Below are 23,889 nucleotides of genomic sequence, written 5' to 3' on the forward strand. Positions count from 1 at the left end.
GACTTTTCATTCCATTTTGCAACCCTTAATTGAACTTTCTTTATTTCCGTATGCATTCTGCAGGTACAGGCAAGCTGTTCAGGAGACACAGCAAGGCTGATAACGTGTCTCTCCCTGATGACGACGCCTCGCTGCCCTCAGGGGACGTAGCCAACCAGTCTCTACAGCAGCGGAAGAAGTCCTTTGCTGAACGCAGCTGTAGCTTCAGCGCCGAAACCCGCGCCGGGATGCTCCTAGAGCAAGGCGTGGACCACATGGCCAGTCAGATGGGCGCCGACGCCCGTATCCTGGCCGCAGCGCTCTGCGCAGGAAGTCCACCCCCTAATAGTGTGTCCAAATCGCTTTTTAAAGACCTGGAAGAAGAGCCTGAAGATGATCAGGGCTTGATGCTGGTGAAGCTGCCAGAGGAAGAGGGGCCAGGAGAGCAAGAAGAAGAAGAAGGGAAGGAAGGTGACGAAGCGGTAGAGTTAAAAACGGAGAAACGAGAGAGGAAGCACACTGAAACGAGCGAGGAAGACTCTGGATTGCGAGGGCCGACCCTGGAGAGGGCGGACGTGAAGGTTGGCGCTGACCCACTTTCCCTCCTGGTGACCGAGAGCGAAGAGTCGGCCTCCGTCACCAGCCAGGAGCCGCCGCGCTCCGTGCCCGCCGTGGTGTCCCGCAACCTGGCCGAGGAGATCGAGATGTACATGAGCCTGAGGAGCCCCCTGGGCGTGAAGTCCTCCAGCATGGAGCTCCAGCAGAGCCAGGGAGACTCCACGGACTCCCCGCAGCCCAAACAGTCTATGGAGCGCAGGTCTAGCCTCCCCGTGCCTCCTATCAAAACTCCAAGCAGCTCCCCGGGAGACACACCCAAACGCAGCCCCGCCACTGTCACTCGCTCCAAGACTTTCGCGGCAAAGACAAAGACCCCCGGCAGCGTGGCGGGTAGCCCTAGATCGTCCTCACTGACGGCGCTGGTCAAGTCCTCCCAGGGAGGGTCGCTGGGCTCGGTCATCAACTCCATTTCAGGCATCAAGATGGACGCCCTCTTGTCGGGACCTAAAATCGACGTGTTTAAGTCGAGCATGAAGCAGGCGGCGAATGTGGCCAGCAAAGTGTGGGGAGCAGTTGCTTCGGCTTATTACTCGGATGACGAGGTGAGTGTTATTAAAGGATCACTCCTGATATTTCTAAACACCTTTCATTAGCTGATCGTCACCAAGAGCAGATGATCTGAAGCAATCCTCTAAATCCCATCAAACTTTACTCCGCAGGACGAACAAGCTCAGGGCGGCAGCGGCTTCCCGTCCCATCTGGATGAACACATGCTGGCTGCACATGACGTAGACGACAGCCCCGAGAGAGGAGTCATCCCGGGGCTGGTGGCCAACGGTCTCAACCAGAGCTGCACCAGCTTGGGCAGCAGCAGTGGCAGCAGCGACACGGGCCGAGGGACCCACCAGACACGTAAGCGCTCATTCTGTAGTGGGGAAGCGGAACAGAAGGGCCTAATGAGGTTGGCTGGCCTGTGAAATGAGCTTTTCCAAAGTTTGTTTTTGTCTCTATCTGCAGATCCAACTCCAGGACGAGCGGGCATGGGTCCAGACTCTGAGCAAGGCTCCTCGCATCACGCTTCCTCCTCGAGCATTTACCAGAACTGTGCACTGGAGGTCAGTTAATACTGTGCATACATTCATAAACACCCTCTTTGCTGCTGCTGTGCCTTCACTGCCAACGTGCACATTGGAATAACTCCTTGACATATGTCCCTGCTGACAGGTGCTGATGTCCAGCTGCTCCCAGTGCCGCTCTTGTGAAGCGCTGGTGTACGATGAGGAGATTATGGCGGGCTGGACGGCCGATGACTCCAACCTGAATACCAACTGTCCTTTCTGTCGCACAGCCTTTCTTCCCTTATTGCACGTCGAGTTTCATGACTTACGCACAATGACCGGGTAAGAATCTGTAATACTAGAATTAAATATATCATTCTCTCGTGTCCTTATTTTGATGTGATGTTAAGATTAGGGCTGTCAGTCGATTAAAATATTTAATCACGATTAATTATGATCAATCGCACATTTTTTATCTGTTCAAAATGTACCTTAAAGGGAGATTTGTCAAGTATTTAATACTCTTATCAACATGGGAGTGGACAAACATGCTGCTTTATGCAAATATATGTATATATTTGTTATTGGAAATCAATTAACAACACAAAACAATGACAAATATTTTCCAGAAATCCTCAGAGGTACTGCATTTAGCATAAAAACAGCTGTCAGTGTGTCAGTGTGCTGACTTGACTATGACTTGCTCCAAACTGCATGTGATTATCATAAAGTGGGCATGTCTGTAAAGGGGAGACTCGTGGGTACCCATAGAACCCATTTTCATTCACATATCTTGAGGTCAGAGGTCAACGGACCCCTTTGAAAATGGCCATGACAGTTTTTCCTCGCCAACATTTAGAGCAAGTTTTGAGCGTTATTTAACCTCCCTCGCGACTGACCCCGCTACAACCCTCAGAAAGATGGATTGCTGTGTTAAAGAAATTAGTGGCGTTAAAACTAATTTGCGTCAATGTGTTATTATCGCGTTAACTTTGACAGCCCTAGTTAAAATGAATTATAAATCTGAGAGAGGAACATATAAACTTCTTCTTGCAGTGCAAGCTGGAAAAAGTAGTTCCTAACAAAAGCAAACTGACTATTCTGTGATTCTCCCTCTCAGGTTCTACCTGAATCCCAGTGCCTCTGGAGACAGCATCCACAGCACCAGTACCCAGCCCACCGCCAGCAGCTCAGCTGATATTAAGCCTGCAGACCTCATCAGTTTCCCTGAAGAGGAACCCAGGGAGACTCCAGATGATCTGCCTGGAACACAGAAGAGGTATGCACCAAACGACTTCATGTGAAACTGCGAAAGCACCTCAAGTTTGAGATTTAACACACTGGCGATGGCCAGGATTTCTTGTAGCACCACCTTTTCCTGAGTACTCTTTGCTTGTTGTGTTTCTAGTCTGATTCCAGAGCCGGTGCAGTCGGACCCCTTAGGTCTCCTGGAGCACCAGGCAGCGGGGAAGCAGCGTAGGTGCAGCGGGACGTCGCTGACGCGCAGCAACAGTGTCGGTGGCCCACTGCAGAGCCTGGACTACTCCCAGAGACCTGGACATGGCGTCTCCACCATCAGCCTGCCCTGCAGCCTGCAAGAGGTGTCGGTCAGTGCTCCTTACTGTCACAAACTAACCCCATTGTTTAAAAAAAAAAAGCAGAAAATACTATAGCTGCAGTGCAGTGAAAATGATTGGTTTGTGTGTGTTTGTCAGGATGGCATGGGGACTAAACGTCCGAATCCCAAGCCTGTGTCCGTACCGTATCTCAGCCCCTTGGTGCTGCGCAAGGAGCTGGAGACCCTGTTGGAGAATGAGGGAGATCAGGTAAAGTATTCACATGATCTCACAGTCTGCTTTATAGCGAAATGTCTGAAAACGCAGCTACTCATCCACTCTGTCACGTCCAACCAGGTGATCTACACCCACAAGTTCCTCAGCCAGCACCCCATCATCTTCTGGAACCTGGTTTGGTATTTCCGTCGCCTGGACCTGCCCACTCACCTGCCTGGTCTCATCCTTACTTCTGAACACTGCAACAAAGGAGTCCAGGTTAGAGACTAGTTAAAGTGATTTTCTTCATCTTTCCCTATTCGTCATTAACTCGTAAGCCCCAGACACACCGACCTGACATCAAAGAACTAGCGGCGATGAAGGCCGCCTGTTGGCTTGGTGTGTCGGGGCCTTTAGTCAGCAAACTCATTACAAGTTACTTATGACTGTTGAGATGTCCTATGTTTCCTTTGTGGTCTCTTTGGCAGTAATATAACTCAAAATGTTCTCTTTGCAGCTGCCCCTGACGTCGCTGCTCCAGGACAGTAAGCAGGTATACATCCAGCTCTTGTGGGACAACATCAACCTGCACCAGGAACATGGAGAGCCCCTCTACCAGCTCTGGAGGAACTTGTGTGAGTGTGCACTTACGTGAATTTCTGATGTCTTAATGGTTTTTATTTGTAGAAAGTACCTCCACCACTAGGGGGAGACAAAGACAACTACTTGCAATGTCATAAAGGAAGTGTGCAGATGTATTCCAAGTTGAGCTAAATATGAATGATTCACGCGGTGTATGCTGTTATGGATTTAACATTAGCAAGAAAATTACATCATGAAGTTATTCTACCACCTTGGATACACTGTCACTGTAAAAAGGATAGAGTAACTGATGTTCTGATGGCTCATGTGCTGTTGTCTAGTGGAGAAGAAGGGGACGTTGGCTCCGACAGACCACCACGAGATCCGCACCCTCCTCAACACAATCGTCCGCAACATCCAGACCAACGACGTCTTCGGGCCGATCACCCTGTTGATCCGAGAGCTCAAACGGCGCCCAGAGGGCGCCAAACGGCAGAGGTCAGGCTTTTCTCCTCCCTCTCAGAGATGTGTGCGATTTAGCTCTTCTTGAAACTCTTCTTTTCATTGGTTTCCTGCAATGCATTTGGACATTTATATTCTTGTAATGTTAATGAAAACACCTCTTATATCTCATTTCTGTGTCCTGCATTCCCCTCAGGAGTATCTATAGAGAAATCTTGTTCCTCTCACTGGTGGCGTTGGGGAAGGAGAACATCGACGTAGGTGAGTGAAATCATCCAGTTACATCACACCAACATCTGAAGGTGGAAAAAAAATGAAATTCAATTGTATCATGTAAATTTGATGCCTTTTAATGATCAGTGAGTAGCGTCGCATCAGCATTTTCATTCGTGAAATTTGGAATAAATCTCTTGCAAAAAAGTAAAGAGATAAATTTAACTCAAAATCCGAGACAGTTTGCTCTCTTTTCTGACTTTGTGAATCTTCGCTCCCTCCCTTTACTGCACACCTGCAGAGGCCTTCGACAGGGAGTACCGCATGGCTTACGACGAACTGAGCGCCGAGCAGCTCAAGTCTATGCACCGCATCGACCGACCGCCCAGCCCCAGCGTCCAGTGGTGCCTCAAATGCTTCGGCACCCCCGTCATCTGACCACAAACACACCTGCGGCAAAGATGAAATATCGGACTGATCTCGTGCGCCGGCGGGAGGGAAGGAAGGAAGGAAGGACGGACGGGTGGCGGGGCCGGGGTGTGAGCGCAAAATGATTTTGTATTTAAACACCTCCAATCGCCCAAACATGGTACTCCTTCTTCTTCTTCACTTTGTCTTGGAAGATGCCCATCATCTGCTTTTTTTTTTTTTTTACAACCATATGATGCTTTTTCAGAGGCTTTCCTAGCGGCTCCTTACAGGTGGGACTGTTTCTGTAAACGGCCTGGAGAGCTGCAGTGAATCTTTTGGGACTAGTTGAGGTGTGTTTCTTTACAGATGGTGTATAGAATGATGAATCACTGTACAGAATGTATTGACTGCCCACATATGTGTGTGTGTGTGTGTGTGTGTGTGTCTTGTAGCCTTTTGCCCACTTTGCATAAATCTGTCCCAGCTGTCCCCAGATCAGAGTTGTTTGAGACTGTGTACATACCCCGACTGTTCGTTTGTGCACTTTCTGAAAAAGAGCAAAATAACTCAAGTCCACCTGTCTTTTTGTACATATTGTTTACTTTGGGGGGAAATCTGAAACCAGGGTTGCCTATTTTTTCGATCGCCTCGACTGTGTGTTTTGATCCAAGTCTTAATGAATGTTCCAGTTTGTTTCATTGTAAATGTCCAGGTTTCAGAGCGCGGCTCTCTCTCTCTCTCTCTCTCTCTCTCTCTCTCTCTCTCTCTCTCTCTCTCTCTCTCTCTCTCTCTCTCTCTCTCTCTCTCTCTCTCTCTCTCTCTCTCTCTCTCTCTCTCTCTCTCTCTCTCTCTCTCTCTCTCTCTCTCTCTCTCTCTCTCTCTCTCTCTCTCTCTCTCTCTCTCTCTCTCTCTCTCTCTCTCTCTCTCTCTCTCTCTCTCTCTCTCTCTCTCTCTCTCTCTCTCTGTGTGTGTGTAAATAAGCGTTGGAAGCACACTGTGGTGAATGGGAGAGGACTGAGGACAATCACTAAAAAATTGATTCTACAACATTCCAGATGCCCTGCAATCAAAAACAGGTCTTAAAGAAGTATTATTGATCTCTGCAAAAACAACAACACTGCAACCAGCCAATTGGAGGAAGAGATTATAACAAAAAATACATCAACGGGAAGTGAAACGTCATGCCACACTACTGAGTCCCACACTTTAAAACAAAGATGTTCTCTTGCAGGGAAAAGACAGCTCAGTGCCTCTTGTGTTTTTTAATATCTGCATCTTTTTAACAGTAACATACTTTACTTGTTCAGCTAATATGCCTTATTGTAATGTTAAATTAGAACTCACACGTACTGGGGCTATTCCTTACTCTAGCATAGAACGAACCAGTATTTTTGTTTTTTAAATCGGGTGTATACTATTTGCGGACAAGATTGCTTTTTATGGTTTACACACAGTAGCTTTGGTAGCAATTTAGAGCTTTATACTGCAAGGGGCTTCTTCAGTCCTGCTGACACTGTGTTAAGAAAAGAAAGACAACGTGACATTCCACTAAATGCTGAAACAGACAGAAGAAGGCGACGTGCTGCGATGAACTGTTGGGAGAGTGACTTTGTACAGAAGCGATGATATTGTGAAATATTAAATTTGCACTGCATAGATTAAAACCTGACCTTTAACCCAGGGCGAGGATGAGATGACACCACCTCAAAAAAGTTTTTTCCTCCAAAAACAAAATGAAATTCTCAGTTATTTATTTTTGTATCATTCACATTTGGATTGCAGACAGTGTAGCTTAGCATTCTTATGACTAACAATCCCCTTTTGATCTGTCTGAAAGGATCCCATCCTGTACTGACTTTGTAAACCTGACCTCCTTACAGCAGAGGATGTACAGAAGAGACTGCTCTCTAACAATAGATTAAGTGATCTCTTACCGTCCTGTGGAAAGGAATTGAATGTCTACACTTAAAGTGCGCTGCAATAAATGAGTTTGTGAACTGATTGAAAATGAAATGTGTCCATATTTCTTTGCCTCCATGCTGATTACAGCTTGTATTGTGTGAAAAGCTGCAGTGATTCATGTTGTTTTGCTTGTATTGTCTTCTTTCTGGTGGCTGTTAGTTTGTCAGTATTTCTTTCTTTTTGATTTTCTGGTTAGCATCAAGTTCCCTCCCAAGTACATTTTCATGTCCTCTCATTATTTTCTTCAAACGTTTCCTTTCCTTGATGACATCTTGTCCTCCATCACTGGTCTCAAGTCTTCACCCAGGATTTCTTTTAAAGTCGCTGCTGGTCTGACAATCACCGCTCATCTACAAGCTAAAACTTCAACTTTTGATATATTCCAGAATATCCTGGCACATTTAGAGGGCTTCAGAAATGAAGGGCTCCTTTTACTTCAGTCTCATATTTCCCACAGCCTTTTGTCTCCTTTCTTTGTGAGTGCATGTAGGGTGACAATGGAAGCCATATCCCAAAAACACAACAGGGCACTTTTCTGTGATGGCTGCAGCTAGTGACAGTCAGATTGCCCACGTTTTCCTATTTTTGTGGTGTCTGTTGTTTAGTGTTGTTGCATCTGACTGAGAGAATGCTGTTGTGGACTAAATTATATGGTTGCATTGTCAAGCTGCAATATTTTAAATAGCAGAAAATACATATGTGGTGTTCAAAAAGCATGATCCCATCCTAACAGTGGATACAAAAAATTTAATGTATTTTAACCATCTGGGAAGTGGTCTGACCACTTAAGAAAAGTAGCCTGTAGTGGCCAGAACGGGAGTTTATTGCTCAGAAATCTTATTTTTATATATAAATATATATATAAATCTTCTTTTTATATACAGTATGTATATATATATATATATATATATATATATATACACAGTATATATAAATGAGAAATACTGCTTTTTGTGTATTTAAACATGACAATGGCTTTAAGTCTGAGTCACCCTACTTTAAAAAGAAAATATTTATTTATTTATTTTCCCTAAATAATAGAAAATATTTAAGACCATTTATTTACCATAAACGATGAACAGTCCACATGCAATGAGATGAATCCATATTCTGGTTTTACAATGATTTTGAAGCAGGGATGAAACAAAGGCCCCTTTTTCATATATCCACGATAAAAAAAACTATCCTTTTTAAAAATCTATTATTTAGCAATTTCTCATGAACAAACATCTTGGCTTGAAGATCTTTACGTTAGACCAATAGGATCAGGTGCATGCAAAAAAATACAGAAAAATAAATAAATAAGAATAGTTTTTTTTGTAAATCATATTCTTCTATTATGTTAAAAAGTTCCACTGCATTCTTATTTTTCATTACTTTAAAGGCTTTCAAGTGAGAACGAAACTCATGACTCGACCTAGGTTTCGCCCTAATCCAGGGGTCAGCAACCTTTACTATCAAAAGAGCCATTTTAGGCAACCCCCCCCAAAAAAAAATCTGTCTGAGGCCGCAAAACATTTGAGCATTGTGATGAAGGTAACACAGTTTATAGTCTAAGTACATAGAATATAAGTCTAATGCAGTGAGGGCCAAAGTGCAAATGTACTACGGAGTATTAGGGCCACATTGAGGGAAAAATAATCAGAGATTTTCAGACTAAAGTCATAACTTAACGAGAAAAAAAGTCATAATATTATGAGAGTAAAGTCATAACTTTACGATAAAAAAGTCGTAATATTACGAGAATAAAGTCATAACTTTATGAGAAAAAGAGTCGTAATATTATGAGAGTAAAGTCATAACTTTACGATAAAAAGTCATAATATTACGAGAATAAAGTCATAACTTTATGACAAAAAGAGTCGTAATATTACGAGAATAAAGTCATAACTTTACGAGAAAAAAATTAATCAACACATAAAATTACTACTACTATACTACTATATAAAACTTCTGACTTTATTCTCATAATATTATGACTTTATTCTCTAAATCTCAGATTAATTTATTTTTCCTCAATGTGGCCCTAATAATCCATCGTATACTATAGACCTACAACAATGATAAATAAAAACAAAAATGTAAACAAAAAAACAGTTATTCATTTCCATTTTTATAAATCCACAGGGAGCCACTGGAGAGGAGCTGAAGAGCCGCAGGTTGCTGACCCCTGCGTTAGACCAATAGGATCAGGTGCATGCAGAAAAAACAAAAAGACAATTTAAGGGCTAGAGTTTTTTTTGTAAATCATATTCTTCTATTATGCATTCTTTTTTTTCATGACTTTAAGGGCTTTCAAGTGAGCAGGAAACTCATGACACGACCTAGGTTTCACCCTATAACCTAACCGTATCCTTCCGCCAAGGCATGACTAATTCTGGTAAGCGCATGGATATCTTAACTAATTAATTAATCACAGGTGCGTGTATAAAAGGAAGGATCCGGTCCTGGAAGTGTTTCACAGTCACAGACAGGCTGAACGACGATATGACGACGACAAGACAGACCAGAAACGCTGGAAAGGCGCAGTTTAAAGACCAGCTGAGCCGGGAGATGAGGAGGAGCAGACTGGCTCTCTTCATCCAGCAGTTTGAGAAAGAAGGTTTGATAGTTTAGTGCAGTTTTAACATCCTCTAGTCGTCTTCACTTTGCTCCTCAACCTTCTTCTCCCTCCTACAGCACAGGAGCGGATGAACGAGTTGGACAGCAGGAAGGAGAACATGCTGGCCACGGTGGACAAAGTGTTCAAGGTGGAACTGATGAAGATGCCTCCTTCTCTTCAAAACACGCGCATAGGGGACTTAATAGGCGGTGAGCCCTCATTCATAACAGTTAATTAATATTTATAAAGCCATATATTATAACAATGACTGAATGATGTGCTCTATTAGAGGAGGAGACCTCAGCCAGTGAGGTGAGCATCGCCATGAAGGTGAGTAGAGGCCCTTGTTGTTTCAGTGCTGCCACCTAGAGGTGCTGTCTCAATGTAACATGCAGGATGAATGATCACCTGTTGCAGAATGAGTCCCTGGAGATGCAGCAGCCACTCAGGAGGGCGCACAGTAAAAGAGGTACTCTCTTAAACCAACATCATTACAATTTATCTTGACCACAGTTTAAAATCCTGCATGAAATGTCATGGTTTGTCATCTTGTGCTTTTATTTTCAATTAAGTAAAATCAACTGATTCTTCACTGGGTCAGTCCACCCCAACACACAGGTCCTCATCCAAGGCCTCTAAGGTGAGATTAATATAGCAGCTAATGTTCTCACACACACACATATGAGGGAGAGACACAATTTATTAACAAATAATTGTAGAATAATCTCCAGTTGTGGTTTGTCAGTGATGGTATAGGAGTACTTGGGATATTTTACTTTTACTACATTTTATAATAATGTATATTGGATTATAATTATTGATGTATTGAGATGTAAATCACTTCGATATTGCAGCTGGTTAATTTTAAATTAAATATATATGTATTACTTTATATTCTGCTGGGTAGCTTGTGAATTCCCCTGGGATCAATAAAGTCTTATTGATATATCATTTATTTGTTAATTTAAATTGTGTATTCTTAATCCGAATCTAGAGAGTAACTAAATTTAAAATATAAATATTGTGGTGTAAATGTATGTATATAAATAGATTTTATTATTGTTTTAATTGCATTTTCTTTACTTGTGTATATTCTTTTTACTTATCTATTTTTTTTTGTATATAATGTTTTTCCTGTATCTATACTGGCTTATTTTATATTAATATTAGGTTTGTTAAGTTTCTTTGTACCAAGAATGTTATTATTGGGGACATTTGGGAATGCTTGTTCTGTTTCAAAATGAACAGAAAACCAATAAATATAATATTGAAAAAAAATATTGTGGTGTAAATGGTAAAATATTTCTCTCTGAATTGTAGTTGAGTAGAAGTATAAAGTAGCATCATATGTAAAGTACAAACACCTCAAAATTAAGTACAGTACTTGAGTAAATGTACTTAGTGCTGCTTACAGTGGTACTTTATGTTCTTTTGCTCAAACTTGATCAGGTTTCTGAATCTACAAGACGAGTCACATGTCTAAACGGTGTTTGTTTTTTGTCAATATTTTTAGGGAGCAAGGGGGACAAAAAAGACGAGAACATTAGGTGGCAGTAACAGCACTGGAAATGTCAGGTGAGACTGGAGGCTACAGGTGTTGTTGTATTGTGGTAAATAAGTATGGAGGCCTTAGTTGACATTGCATTTGTCTTCTCCAGGGGCTCCTCAGTCTCTGCCAAAAGAACTCAAAGCTGCTTGACCAAGACCAGTGAACTGACCGTACCGGACAAACCCAAACTCAGGTCTGTTACTGCTTTCAGTAGAGCCAAACATGTGGTGTGTGAGTATATAGCTGTTACATCCATATGGGGATAATGCAGGCACGAAGACTTTTATTTTAGATTTGATACTATTGATCATGGCATTTTAATCACTCGACGTGAGAAATGGGTAGGTCGCTCTGGCGCAGTGCTTTACTGGTTTTGCTCGTACTTGTCGGAAGTTTTTCTTAGTTTAGGCAAATTTGTGTCACAGACAACTGACCTTGAATACGGTGGTCCTCTGGGAAGCATCACAAGTCTTATTCTTTTCTTTTCTTCTTTACAGTATACATGCTCCCTCTGGGCAACATAATCAGCCACCATAATGTCAAATATCTGTTATACAACTATATATCTCTCATACTCCTTGGTCCAAAAGCAGAAAGGCAGAGACTACAGTCAGTGTTTGCTAGCCTCTCAGCAAATTAAAACACATTACAGATCTGAGTTATTTTGGACTATGGTCTTTATTTTATTAGCCATAACAAGGTCACAAAAACATCACCTTTTTTTTTTTCATCTGATGAACATTTCCAAAATTAGACCATTTTAACTCAGAACGATTCTGAAATGCTGTTGCATCCTTTTTTCTTTTTTTTTACGATCCACTTAGATTAGTGCAGCTCTCTTTTTACTGTACTGGCTACCTGTATCTTTTTAGAATTTATTTTTGAAGTCCTCTGTACATATCTACAAAGCCTTACATAATCTAGCACCTTCGTATATCAGCGGCTGCCTTTCATTTGACGTCCCAGAAAGAACTTCAGATCTTCCACTGCCTTTCTTTTACAAGTTCCTAAAGTGTCCCACAAGAAATCTGGTGAGGCTGCTTTCTGTTTTGGACGTACCCGGAGGCGTCCTGATCAGATGCCCGAAACACGGCAAAGTGGTCCCAGGAGAGGGACCAGACCATTCACTGACTGACCCTGTGAATCAGCCAGAAAAGATTTGTTGTAGCACCTCTCCTGGAAAAGGGAATCCGGGGCCCCCGTCTGGAGCCAGACCTGGGTGTGGAGCTCGCCGGGTCTTCACACATGAGGCCTGGCAGGACACAGCCAGACAGATCAGCACGGAGCTGCCGCCCTGTGGGCCCACCACTCGCATAGATAGACGTTGGGGTCGGGCACAACGGGACCCAAACGTGCCGACCCCTGGAATCGCCGACTGATTCTAGTGACGTGGAACGTCACCTCTCTCTGGCTTGAAATGTGCTATTCAAAATATATTTAATGAAATTGATTTGTGACTCTTGTGATGTCTCAGGTCTGTCGTCTCTGCTGGTGATCTGCATTGTTCAGCGGCAGGCTCTGCTGCACACATCACTGTTACCACAGCACAGGGACAGGTACTGCTTTTGTTTTTTTTTATCCTCGTCACTTGAAGCAATGCTGTTTCATTACTTCATTTAAAGCAAGGGAATTTGTCCAGGCCTTGTAAGTCTATGCTCTTCAAAGCATTTGAATAAAGAACTGAAACCCTTCCAGACATAAGGAGACAGTTACACACTGCTAATATTTAGTTGGGTGTTAAAATAGACCTGGATTATTATCTGATTCCACAAACTCGTACTGTATGTATGTGTTCTAGTTGTGGTTCTCTTCCTCCCCAGACTGTATGCTTTTCTGAAGAGACGAAGGCGGATATTAACTTTGACTTGCTGGATGATGTGGCATGGTGCCATATTCAGAAGCTCACGGTAATACAAAGTTAATTTTTAACTTGTGACTTATGAGTGTTCATCTCATTTTCAGAACAAGGGTCATTTGAAATGTACATTGATTTTGGGTTTTCAGAGTCTGATGGACCATCTGTCGAGGCGAGGTCGATGAGTGACGATCACTGTGACCAGGATTTTTCTCCCATTTGGATTTAATCACATTAATTTATAGAAGTGTTTTTTTTTTGTATAATAAAGATTATTTGTATTACATGATTGTCAGTATAATTTGCATCTGGTCTGTAAAATTTAAAATGAGAAATGCCCATCACAAGTTTCAACATGTATTGAATTTGCTTAGTTTGACCTACAAATTAATAGACCTTAAATTAACAACTAATTACTGTAGCATTAATGTGTAACTGGAGTCCATATATGTGAGAGAAACACAACATTGGTTGTTAAATCAGGTTACTATGGCATGGCACACGGAGGCGTATCATACTAGACATAATTTTATTGTTTGCTCTTTATAACAAAAACTTAATATAAGTTGATCTTGCCACATTTATCTTATGACTTATAAAATGTCTTAGTAAATATTTGTCATTACTTTATAAGAATTTCAAAGCTGTTTCTTCAAGAGAAACAAAAGCACATTCAGGTTTTCATGAGGAAGGGAAAAAGACCAAGTAAATGCAAATATTTATTCCAGTGAAGTTTATGTAACAAGCACAGTTACATTTTGTTGGATTGGCTTGCATAAAAATGATTTCTGATAGAACTATAAATTAAAATAGTATAAAATAGCGTTGTGTTTGACATGGAACTATAGTAGTTAAATCTATAGAAGAGTTAAATCTTTGACTACAAAAGCAGAATATATTACTTAAGACTCAGAACATAAAGCTGTAGTGGATCACTGTTGCTGCTGGGAGTGAAATGACTCCATCTCCACCTCCATGGGCTCCTCTCGATGTGACTGGCTGAAGGACGGATCTTGTGTGCAGCAGGTAGCGGAAGCCGGTGTGCGGTTCGGCTCTGGAGCCATCCGGGGGTAGAACGGACCGACCAGCCAGTTGAGCGGCGTGTTGTTGACCAGATAATCCATGACGTTGTCCAGGGAATCTTTCATTTTGCCCAGCTGGACTTTGCTGCTGGTCAGCACACTGTCTGGCAGGTCTCCCAGTGCGTTGGCCTTGCTGAAACCGCTGTAGACCTGTGTGGCGAGGTGGCTGAGGGAGAGCACCTCCTGCTGGATGTGGTTGGGGAGGCCCTGCAGGCCGGAGACCAGGACCAGACAGGTGGTCTGGAGCTGGTGGGTGAGGGAACGTGCCAGGGTCAAGGTGCGAGACTCGATAACCTGAGTGGAGAGGATGAACTGATGAATAACTTGACACAGATTTAATAATGTATGTTATCTCATTGCATGTTTGTGTTGGCCACCGTCTTACCTCTGCCTCGTGACCATTCTCCTGGGTTGGACCATTGGACTTCCACGCCACCAGGGAGTTCAGCTTGTCATTTACCATCTGGTTAGCCCCGTTAATATTCTTTCTGCCGTATTCAATCTAGAAAAAAAACAAAACACTTTTAAATTTCTGTCCACAAGCCGTAAAAGAAATGGTGTGCTTTTTATAAACCACTTTAGGGCACAATGTTTAGTATTTAGCTTTTATGTTACTTGCATGCAGTTTTTGAAGTTTGTCCTGAGAGTTTCTTTATTGTAAAGCTTGTCTAAAGTTATATTAAAGGGACTATTTGTAACTTTGTATGCGCATAAATGTAGCGGGTCGTCACACATGCGCGTTCGCATATGCGCGCTTGCGTGTGGCTGGAGCCTCGTCTCCGCTGCATGCTCTCCTTCACTCAGAATGCGCGCGCGTCCTCGCTGTCTCGCTCCACCTCTAGACGTGAACGCGCGCTCACTACACACTGCAGAAGAGTTTAGCTATGAGAATATCTAGTGAATGTACAGGGGACGTTTGTGCAGAAATAAATTCTGCAGTTCCTCCAGACCAACAGAGGTTTCCCGTGTCTTGTGAAGCGACGGAGCTCTTCAGAGAGTTATGTTACCCTCTCGTTACCGACCGGGTGCCGGTGTCTCCTCTGCTCTCTCCGGCTGCGGGAGGAGAGAGCAGGGAGACACGCTGCAGAGCCCCGCTGCTTCAGCCTGCACTTAGGCAGGAAAAGCCAACACTAGGATCAGATCTAAATCATGTTCATGGAGAGACCTTCGTCTGGTCAGCTAACATTACTGCCAAGCAGCTGAAATATAGAGTGATATTGTGGTTTTAGCTGACTTGTGTCGCCTCACTGTTTTGAGCGATGCTCGTTCAGGTATATTTAGAGCGAACAAGCGCGAGCCCGACGCCGACTTTCGTTGATTTCACGGCCACAGGTGTCGCTGTTAAGAAGCATTTCTGAAAGTTACAAATAGTCCCTTTAAGTACTAATATTACTCATGAATAATTGAATGTTCTGCACAACTGTTTGGTAGAGTGCATTTTGAGTCACTATATCATATAGAAAAAGGTGTTGAGCCATCTCTACCACTCGGTTTAGGTATGTTATGCTAAAAACAATCCATTAGATGTCGCTGTGTCTTTAAATAGCATGCCTTTTCAGTTTGCCTCCTTACAGGAAGTTAGCAATAAAAAAGTCATTCCAGACATTAGGACTCTGGTGGAATTTTCAAATATAGGCATATTCTTTATGACATCAGTTTCAGAGGCTTTACTGAACAGATTTATGTAGCCAAAAAAGTCTAATGAGGGACAAATAATTTTCTAAAACATGCTCTACCAAACGGTTCAGTTGTCCTTTTATGGTAAAGCTAGTAAAGCTGATCATGTAATTGAAATTGCAAAAATTTGCTACAAAATACAAAAAATGTTGCATCATTCATTGTTGTTAATGACATACATTTAATGTTGTTCCACTATATATATATATATATATATATATGCTGAAATAATTTAATTAATAAGTATGATTTTTTTTACAGTCTAAAAACAGGCTCAGTGGAATTATCTTTTAGTGATACAGGTAGTGATGCTAAGATAATACATTTACATTTTTTATGAAATAAAATAACTTATGAACATTCACTTTTTTTTTAATTTATCAATATAATGACCCAATTTCTTTCCATATGGAAATGAGGGAAAAAATGTCCTGATTTTTCACCATTTCTGAGATGTTTTCAAAGTAGCCGACTGTAAATATGGCAAATATCTAGAATAAATACATGGAAATAATACTAGTACTGGTAATACTACTAATTCCATAGTAACAAATTGACATATGTTGGTATACTAACATATTATTAGCATAATAACAGTACATGGTTTGTTTTTTTGTTTGTTTTTACCATGAAGCGACATTTCAACCATTTGGTAGAGGCCTATAAAAAACTGTTTTCTGTTTAAAAAAAATTGATTGTCATTAATTATATGAATATTAATTAAAATGCAATGCTGTTGTTTTTTTCTTAGTGAGGACATTAAAGGGAAAAAGAGACCCACCAGATCAACAGTGGAGTTCAGCTCAGAAATGAATCCCATGCTTCGCTGCTTGCCATCTCTGATTTTGGCCACGGCCGTGGTGTACGCCCGCTTTCGGAGCTTTGTGGAGAGGGAACCCAGGCGAACATAGTAGCTTGGCTCCTTCCTGTCAAAGCCTTTCACAGTTTTTGCCTCCAATTCTGTCACAAGGGAGGGAAACATGCAATGTCACATTAAAAATGAGGACACATAAGCTCTGGTTACTTGAGTTCCATTATGATTTTGCTTATAGACTTATAAAAGTGTTTAGTGTTTTACTTTTATATGAGAACAGAGAAGTCTGCAACAAATTGTTTTGCACGTCAAAGTAGCTGGAGGGTTTAAATCCATGAGAAATGTAGTTATTCACTAGTCAATCGGACCCATTTAAACTAACACAGTTTATAAGGTTGCTTGTTCACTCTAAACAACGACTCCTTTAATGATTTAGAAAAAACTGACCACTAATGCAAATTTAGATTCTCAGAAGAGCGTAATCAGATAAATCCTGTTTTCCGGGAAACTGGACAAAAATCAACCTTAACAACAAAACTCAAGCTGCCTGTTAATAACTGACCCTTGATACAGCTTGTTACAGAAAAACAAGCCTAATCTCACCAGCTTTTCTTATTTGTATTTTAGTTATGTAAACCTCATTTAATGCCATGTTTTTTTCTTTTAAAAACTTGTTCATTAAACACCCAACAAAGGAAGGAAAATCATTGGAGTCATGTGGTAAATGGGGATTTCAGATGTAGGTTTTTGGCCCCCACTCACCCAGTTCATCCTCTGTCAGAGGCAGGTACTGCTCCACCAGACTCTCCGAGGTGCTGAGGGCCGTGTCCACGCCGCTGCTCACCATCCGGGCCACTCTGCTCTCCAGCACTGTGCTGACGCTCCCGCTGACAACCGCCCTAGTCTTGTCCATCCCATCCTGCACCGCGCCCCGAGTCCTGTCCACGACGCTGGTCAGAGTGCCTGAGACCGTGTCCTTGGCGCCAGACACTGTGCCCGTCACGACGTCTTTAGCGCTGGTTACCACACCCTTGGCACTGGAGACGATCTGGGCAGGGGCAAAGCAGGAAACAGCAGTTGAGAAAGACTGGACAAAGGTCATGACTGAATCCACAAGAGATTAAGCCACACCAAATATTAGATACAACATTGTGCAATTTGGCTTGATAATAACTGCTCTGACCTTTGACATAATGTCTGATCAATAATCCAGTACGTACCTGCTCAGACGGCTGGTGAAGAATCGGCAAGGTTTTCTCAATCTTGTCCAAACCTTTACAGGCCAGGTTATTGGCCATGGCAACTGTAGGCAACAAAAGAATCAAGTAAATAAAGATGTCAATAAATACATTTAATCTGAAAAAACTAGGAATAAAAGTGATTAAATGTTCCTGTAATTAAAAGAATTCATACATCAAGTTGTAGCAGCTCAACTCAGGGTGGTTATGATTAAACTGGGTGAAAGATCAAGATGAGTAAGAGTCAGCAGTTATCCTGAACTTCCTGTTTCATGCTCTGTGTGACTCAGCTAGTCAGTATCAGTTCATTGGATTCAGTTTTGACATCCTAAACCGCAAGTTTTCTAAAAGGGCTCTTACTCTGAGGCTCCAGCTTGCCAATGATGGGTGAAGCGGTGGTGAGAGCCACGGAGGTGATGGTCCGCACCCCTTGCTCGGCGACCTCGCACACGGTCTTGATGTAAGGGTGGGTGTCCTTGGTGTTGGTGTACACGCTGGACACCAAATCATAGGTGGAGCTCACCAGAGGAAGGCTGGTCACCCTCTCCACCACATTCTGTGAGGAAATACACAGGAAACAGTGAGCTTACAATACTCAAACTCACTTTTTAACTGTGCTGTTCGTCAATAGATTATTCAGACATTTCAAATTTATTCCAATTGTTTTTATTAATTTTTCTTTCCTTACATCTTTTATTTGTCATATAATTTATTTCATTTTCATATTTTTATACTGTGAAATATATTTACTGAATGCTTTGTAATGAAAATCTGAACATGTAACTACTGTATTGAACTTTCTATATAAAGTTCTGAGGAAAAAAACTGTGCTGTTCCTGTTACTAACTATTCCAATGAGTTTTTAGATAACAATAGAGTAATAATAGAAACAACTGGACAATAAGCCATACTTTTATAATATAATATTGTATGGATATTAAAAAGTAAAGGTTAAAACATCTTATTCCTGACTGTGTATCATTACTTTCTGGTGTTGTTTCTTGGCTTTTAAAGGACCAAAATAATTGTTTATTATTATACTTTATTATAGTGTCATAGTAGCAAACTCACCTGATCTGTGATAACTGCAGCTGCTGCCATGTCTTCTGAAATGAAACCTATAGAAAGATGAAACACAACATGTAAAGTTTCTATTCTAAAGAACAAAATAAACACTTTCTCCTCAACAAACTCAACTCCTCCTTAACAAGAATTATAGATCTATTACTTCCGTATTAACAGCAGTCTGTCCTTATTATAGCATAATAATACATTTATTACAGAAACAACTGGACTAGAGCTGTAGTTTATAAAGTAACTTTAAAGAAATACAAGTAGAGAGACTCACCGAGAGTTAAAAGTGTATCCAAGTTGTAAGTGAGTAGACTTTCTGTCTTTCTGTCTCTGCTGATAGATACTACGTGAGAGGCGACAGCAGCTGTACTTATATTCTGTAAATATCGCGAGATCTGACGCGGCGCTGTGACGTAATGCCTCTAGGGCAAAGGTAAAACGGGTAAAAGTTTACTCGGGGGAATTCCTCTCAGACCAGCCGTCACGTGGTCAAGCTATGACACATAACAGCAGTGTGATTTCTTAGAGTTTCATAAGCAAGTGACATTTTTTTGGGTTCAAATGAGGATTATGATGATCTTCTCAAGTATTTGAAAAACAATCTCCTAGACTTACTACAGCTCTAAAACTATTGATGCAAGTGCGCACTTGGCCTCACTATCCTTCAAGGAGACCCCAGGGCAAACATTATCTTATTTCTTCCCACTTTCTGTACATTAATGTACAGAAGTTCAATGAACTCAAGAATACACATGGTAGACTGTTTTCACCAAAAGGCCTAAAGACCAGCAACATTTAAACACTATATATAACTCAGATATTGCAGGTTTTTAAAGGAACAGTTTGTAACATTTTGTGGGATCTATTAGCAGAAATTGGATATGATATTCATATGTTTTCATTAGTGTATAATCACCTGAATCGTTGTGTTTTCGTTAGCTTAGAATGACTCTACATAGGGAGCGGGTCCCATGGATGTATTAAAATGCCCCGTTCATGCGCCCGCTCGTTCACATGACTTGGTCACGGGGTCCCAACGTCACGCTGTCGTCACGGCTTGCGCTCCAGCCTCGGTCTGGGTCTCACTCACATGAACGGAGGAGGGGAAATAACTCTGGATTCAGCTATTAGTGCGTTTTACAACTTTAAAAACGTTTTTGTTTTTTTTAAATAAGGGCTATTAGAGTGTTCCTACTGGGAAGTTGATTCACCTCAAAAAATTATTCGCTGGGTTACAGACGTCTCTTTCCCAATGGAAGTCTATGGGGAAAAGTCTTTTTGGGCCCAATGGCATCATGTGACGGACACGGAAGTTGCAGTACCGCCGTTTGGCCACTACGAAAGTTCGGATCGACGACTGGCGCACTTCCTGGGGGCTTGGCGGGTCCTCTTCACGGAGTCCGCCATGTTGCTCCGTCATGTTTCTACAGTAGCCCAGAATGGACAAACCAAACACTGGCTCTAGAGAGTCTTGAAGGCCACCGTAGTTCGCCGACACGCTTGTGAAACTGCGGTAACGTGAGCCAAAGAGAGTGCAAAACCGTGGTACCGCCAGCCGCCGTCTGACTTCCGTTGCTCCTAAAGTTATTATGGTAAGGATGGCCTCGGCTTTGTACTCGGCGACTCACGTTACCGCAGCCTTGGAAAGGGAGGAGTGAGCGGAGGGGTACTCAGTTGTTTGCAATTTGCAACCACACCAGTAGATGCCGCCAAATCCTACGCGCTGTCCCTTTAAAAGTCGATTTTTATGCGACTATATTTTGGCCCCTCTACAAAAAGTGCCCCTAGAAAACGCTGAGGGTCCTTATTATTTCAGATGATCGTGTGCTGTAGTGGCTCGCGTTCCCGAACAAATATGCAATTAATGAAATGATCACAGACGAGTAATGCAAAGTGAAGCTGAGGGTTTTGGAGGTCCCTATGGCTCAGGAGCCCTGGAGACAGTTGTCTGCTTTGTTAGATTGAATTCAGCTTTGAGTACACAGGACTCAGGCTCAGACAGGGCTCATCATTTGGGACCCTTGTGGGCTAACTATCATTTACATTTCATGGCTCAAGGTCACTTGATTTACATTGTACCTTGATAACCATCATGGATTAAAGACCATTGGATGAGATGCAGACATTTTGAGTTGTCACAGTAGGAAAAGCACAGGTGTTACTAATGACATTAACGATGGCTCTGTTCTATTTGAGTGTCCCAGTAAGACATGACAGCGGGACAGCCTGTATGGTGATGCAATCTCAATGCAAAAAACATGTGAGTTGTATTCTAGTTTTATGGTTTATATGTTTTTGATCATCCAACAGTTTTTGTAATGTGAATGTTTAGCTGATGATCACAAAAACAGCCAGTGTAGCCGTATACTTGCTGTCATGCTATTCATGAGAAACATTGCTATTTCTAAATGAATCCAAGCAATTTGACCAACCTAACACCTCGCTTAATACATTTCTGATTACTTCACTTAATGGCCTGAATGGTACCATACGCCGGTGGTTTACCCACAGATGAACGGGCCTGTTGTTTGCCAGTAGCTCATCAGAGCCAGATGCGTGACTCTGCTTCCAATTTGAGAGCAATTCCAATATTTTCTCTATGCGTCAGCGCTCATTTTTGCGAAGAATGTTTGCGTTATTAAAAATGTAAATTAAGTGTTAAGGCAGTTTCTTTTATACTACACATTTGGAGGCCAGATGAGGAAACACGGGCTTAGCTCAGATCCTCCAGTTGGCCAACACATTGGATTCTGCAGATGAACCCGTCGGGGCCCATTTATCAGCCCTTGTGTAACTCAAATAGACCCCATATGTAAATGTTGGCTACAGTAAACCACAGACTCTAATTTTTAATGAGATTCTGTCTGAAGGAGGAAGATGATTTTAAGTTAGTTGTGATTTATACAATCCACTGTAATATACAGGATGTGACTCACACATGCACACAGATACCACGTTGTACTGGACATTGATCCGCTCCCATTTTATTCTCCACGTCAGATTCTTTTTATTGCCTTGATCAGCCTTTATGTGATGTGATGGCAAGCAAAGTACAACCAGTTAACCAACAGTTATGACTCATCAGGGTTACATGATGAAATCTATGATATGGGGTTTTCAGGTATATAATATTTGGCCTACAAATTTTATGTGATATTAATTAAGATCCTACACACTACTCCTTTAAGGGTACTTGTCGTCATAACTAATATATAAATATTTATGTTTATATTTATATAAATATATATAAAGTAAATATTATATTATATATTTATATATTAGGGCTGTCAATCGATTAAAATACTTAATGCGATTAAACACATGATTGTCCATAGTTAATTGCGATTAATTGCAAATTAATAGCACATTTTTTATCTGTTCAAAATGTACCTTAAAGGGAGATTTGTCAAGTATTTAATACTCATAGCAACATGGGAGTGGGTAAATATGCTGCTTTATGCAAATGTCTGTATATATTTGTTATTGTAAATCAATTAACAACACAAAACAATGACAAATATTGTCCAGAAACCCTCACAGGTACTGCATTTAGCATAGAAATATGCTCAAATCATAACATGGCAAACTGCAGCCCAACAGGCAACAACAGCTGTCAGTGTGTCAGTGTGCTGACTTGACTATGACTTGCCTCAAACTGCATGTGCTTATCATAAAGTGGACATGTCTGTAAAGGGGAGACTCGTGGGTACCCATAGACCCCATTTTCATTCACATATCTTGAGGTCAGAGGTCAAGGGACCCCTTTGAAAATGGCCATGACAGAACTGAATCTTCAGATTTCATCACATACTGTTTGAGCAGCACAGTTACAATAAATGAAACCACTACAGTTTAGTTGAGTAGTATGTCTGGCTGAGTCACCCCCTTGTGTAAATACAATTCACTGTACCTGTCAGGGTCATTTTGGTTCAGTGTCCTAACTTGACTTGTATTAAATCACCTGAGAATCGTACAGTCTATCAGATAAAAAAGAAAAGGTCAAAAACCTCAGTCCACAGTTGTACTTTGTTTCTGCTCTCAGGGAAGATCATGTCACAATGAAAGCACTAAATGTTGGAATTCATTCTTTATTCATATTTTTACGCAATTACAGTCCATTTTGTGTGAGCAGGCTGCCATGTGGATGAAAATGAATATGCTGCTACTCCTTTTAAATGAGAACAGAAACTGAAATGTATTCAAATCTAAGGCCATCTGTTTAACTGAGCTTTTGGATTGCGTTCTAGTTGCTTTTCCCTCATTCTCCACGGATAAGAAGATATCGACCATTAGCAGTAGTCATTTTATTTGAGTGCTCACAAATGCAACTGACCTTAAATCCTATAAACTAATCAAAATATAGTACATTGAATAACAATGTACATGTTATGTCACTATCACTGGCCAGCATACTTCCCAGTATTTGCAGATTTAGGCCACTAGATGACAGCAAAGTAGACAAAGTTCTTTCTCATGATAAGCATGTGGCATCGAATGCCTGTGTCAACTTGTGTATTTTCCCTTCTTTGCAATCTCTTGTGTAAATTGTTGGTTTTCGAGTCATAGACCAACATGCAGATATCAAGATAATAAAGAAATAATTGATACAATTAAAACAAAAATTGTTTATTTGGTAAAAATGATGGTGCATAATTAGGAATGCATAAATGACATGCATCCATGGACACATTGTTAACAAGAGGGGCATACATACAGGATCTAATATTAGGTTTAGAAGACAGGAAACAGAATTAGATGACTTTAAAGACAAATTCAATAGACATATTGCACAGTTCCAAACAAGGACAGAGGCAGTAATGATGTGCTGCTTCTCTCATTCTACAGAAAGATCAGTCATGTATGCGCTGCCCTCCCGCTGGTGTGCAGGTGGCAGCAGGGCGTTACAGAGTCTGGCAGGCCCGGAGAGGAGATCCTCATACGGCGTCCCTCTATTGTGCCCTTCCGAGACAGGTAGGGCTGTGGGCAGCGTGCCAAGGCTCC

The 23,889-nt window shown here is 41.6% G+C and overlaps 3 protein-coding genes across 5 annotated transcripts in view; 2 read left to right on the forward strand and 1 right to left on the reverse strand.

Annotated features, from left to right (window-relative positions):
* The window catches only part of dennd4c (DENN/MADD domain containing 4C), a 45,977-nt gene extending 38,932 nt beyond the window's left edge, over positions 1–7,045 (forward strand). For 2 of the 3 annotated variants that reach the window (XM_074624312.1, XM_074624314.1), the window contains 12 exons: positions 64–1,139; positions 1,257–1,449; positions 1,555–1,652; positions 1,762–1,937; positions 2,716–2,874; positions 3,004–3,202; positions 3,311–3,421; positions 3,509–3,646; positions 3,885–4,002; positions 4,291–4,447; positions 4,608–4,672; positions 4,926–7,045. In XM_074624312.1, the coding sequence (XP_074480413.1) occupies positions 64–1,139; positions 1,257–1,449; positions 1,555–1,652; positions 1,762–1,937; positions 2,716–2,874; positions 3,004–3,202; positions 3,311–3,421; positions 3,509–3,646; positions 3,885–4,002; positions 4,291–4,447; positions 4,608–4,672; positions 4,926–5,062 (2,627 nt within the window). In that variant the 3' untranslated portion in view covers positions 5,063–7,045. The remainder of the gene's footprint in view (positions 1–63; positions 1,140–1,256; positions 1,450–1,554; positions 1,653–1,761; positions 1,938–2,715; positions 2,875–3,003; positions 3,203–3,310; positions 3,422–3,508; positions 3,647–3,884; positions 4,003–4,290; positions 4,448–4,607; positions 4,673–4,925) is intronic. The other variant, XM_074624313.1, reaches the window with a different exon arrangement.
* A 2,380-nt stretch (positions 7,046–9,425) lies between these two features.
* Positions 9,426–13,292, forward strand: cdca9 (cell division cycle associated 9). Its single transcript, XM_074623247.1, has 10 exons — positions 9,426–9,599; positions 9,677–9,808; positions 9,889–9,929; positions 10,017–10,068; positions 10,172–10,239; positions 11,113–11,174; positions 11,258–11,341; positions 12,623–12,704; positions 12,969–13,055; positions 13,153–13,292. Exons 1-10 carry the CDS (start codon positions 9,485–9,487, stop codon positions 13,186–13,188), a joined length of 759 nt encoding a protein of 252 aa, XP_074479348.1. The 5' UTR covers positions 9,426–9,484; the 3' UTR covers positions 13,189–13,292.
* A 417-nt stretch (positions 13,293–13,709) lies between these two features.
* plin2 (perilipin 2) lies at positions 13,710–19,254 on the reverse strand. Its single transcript, XM_074623246.1, has 8 exons — positions 19,163–19,254; positions 18,886–18,932; positions 18,175–18,370; positions 17,797–17,879; positions 17,339–17,624; positions 16,544–16,722; positions 14,471–14,587; positions 13,710–14,379 (listed from the first exon to the last, which is right to left on the reverse strand). The coding sequence occupies exons 2-8, from the start codon at positions 18,913–18,915 to the stop codon at positions 13,936–13,938; spliced, it is 1,335 nt and encodes a 444-aa protein (XP_074479347.1). The 5' UTR covers positions 18,916–18,932; positions 19,163–19,254; the 3' UTR covers positions 13,710–13,935.
* Positions 19,255–23,889: the final 4,635 nt, after the last annotated feature.

The sequence above is a fragment of the Sebastes fasciatus genome, chromosome 22, assembly GCF_043250625.1.
Source record: "Sebastes fasciatus isolate fSebFas1 chromosome 22, fSebFas1.pri, whole genome shotgun sequence".
NCBI classification, from domain to species: Eukaryota; Metazoa; Chordata; class Actinopteri; order Perciformes; family Sebastidae; genus Sebastes; species Sebastes fasciatus.

What these genes read in the sequence shown, in the direction of transcription:
- cdca9 (XM_074623247.1), top strand. Translation starts at nt 9,485, where the DNA reads ATGACGACGACAAGACAGACCAGAAACGCTGGAAAGGCGCAGTTTAAA. An exon ending in AGGTGAGCATCGCCATGAAG is followed by an intron (nt 9,930 to 10,016) that starts GTGAGTAGAGGC and finishes CACCTGTTGCAG; the next exon opens with AATGAGTCCCTGGAGATGCA. An exon ending in GAGGGCGCACAGTAAAAGAG is followed by an intron (nt 10,069 to 10,171) that starts GTACTCTCTTAA and finishes TTTTCAATTAAG; the next exon opens with TAAAATCAACTGATTCTTCA.
- plin2 (XM_074623246.1), bottom strand. Translation starts at nt 18,915, where the DNA reads ATGGCAGCAGCTGCAGTTATCACAGATCAG. An exon ending in TCTGACAGAGGATGAACTGG is followed by an intron (nt 16,723 to 17,338) that starts GTGAGTGGGGGC and finishes CCCTTGTGACAG; the next exon opens with AATTGGAGGCAAAAACTGTG. An exon ending in TGAACTCCACTGTTGATCTG is followed by an intron (nt 14,588 to 16,543) that starts GTGGGTCTCTTT and finishes TTTTTTTTCTAG; the next exon opens with ATTGAATACGGCAGAAAGAA.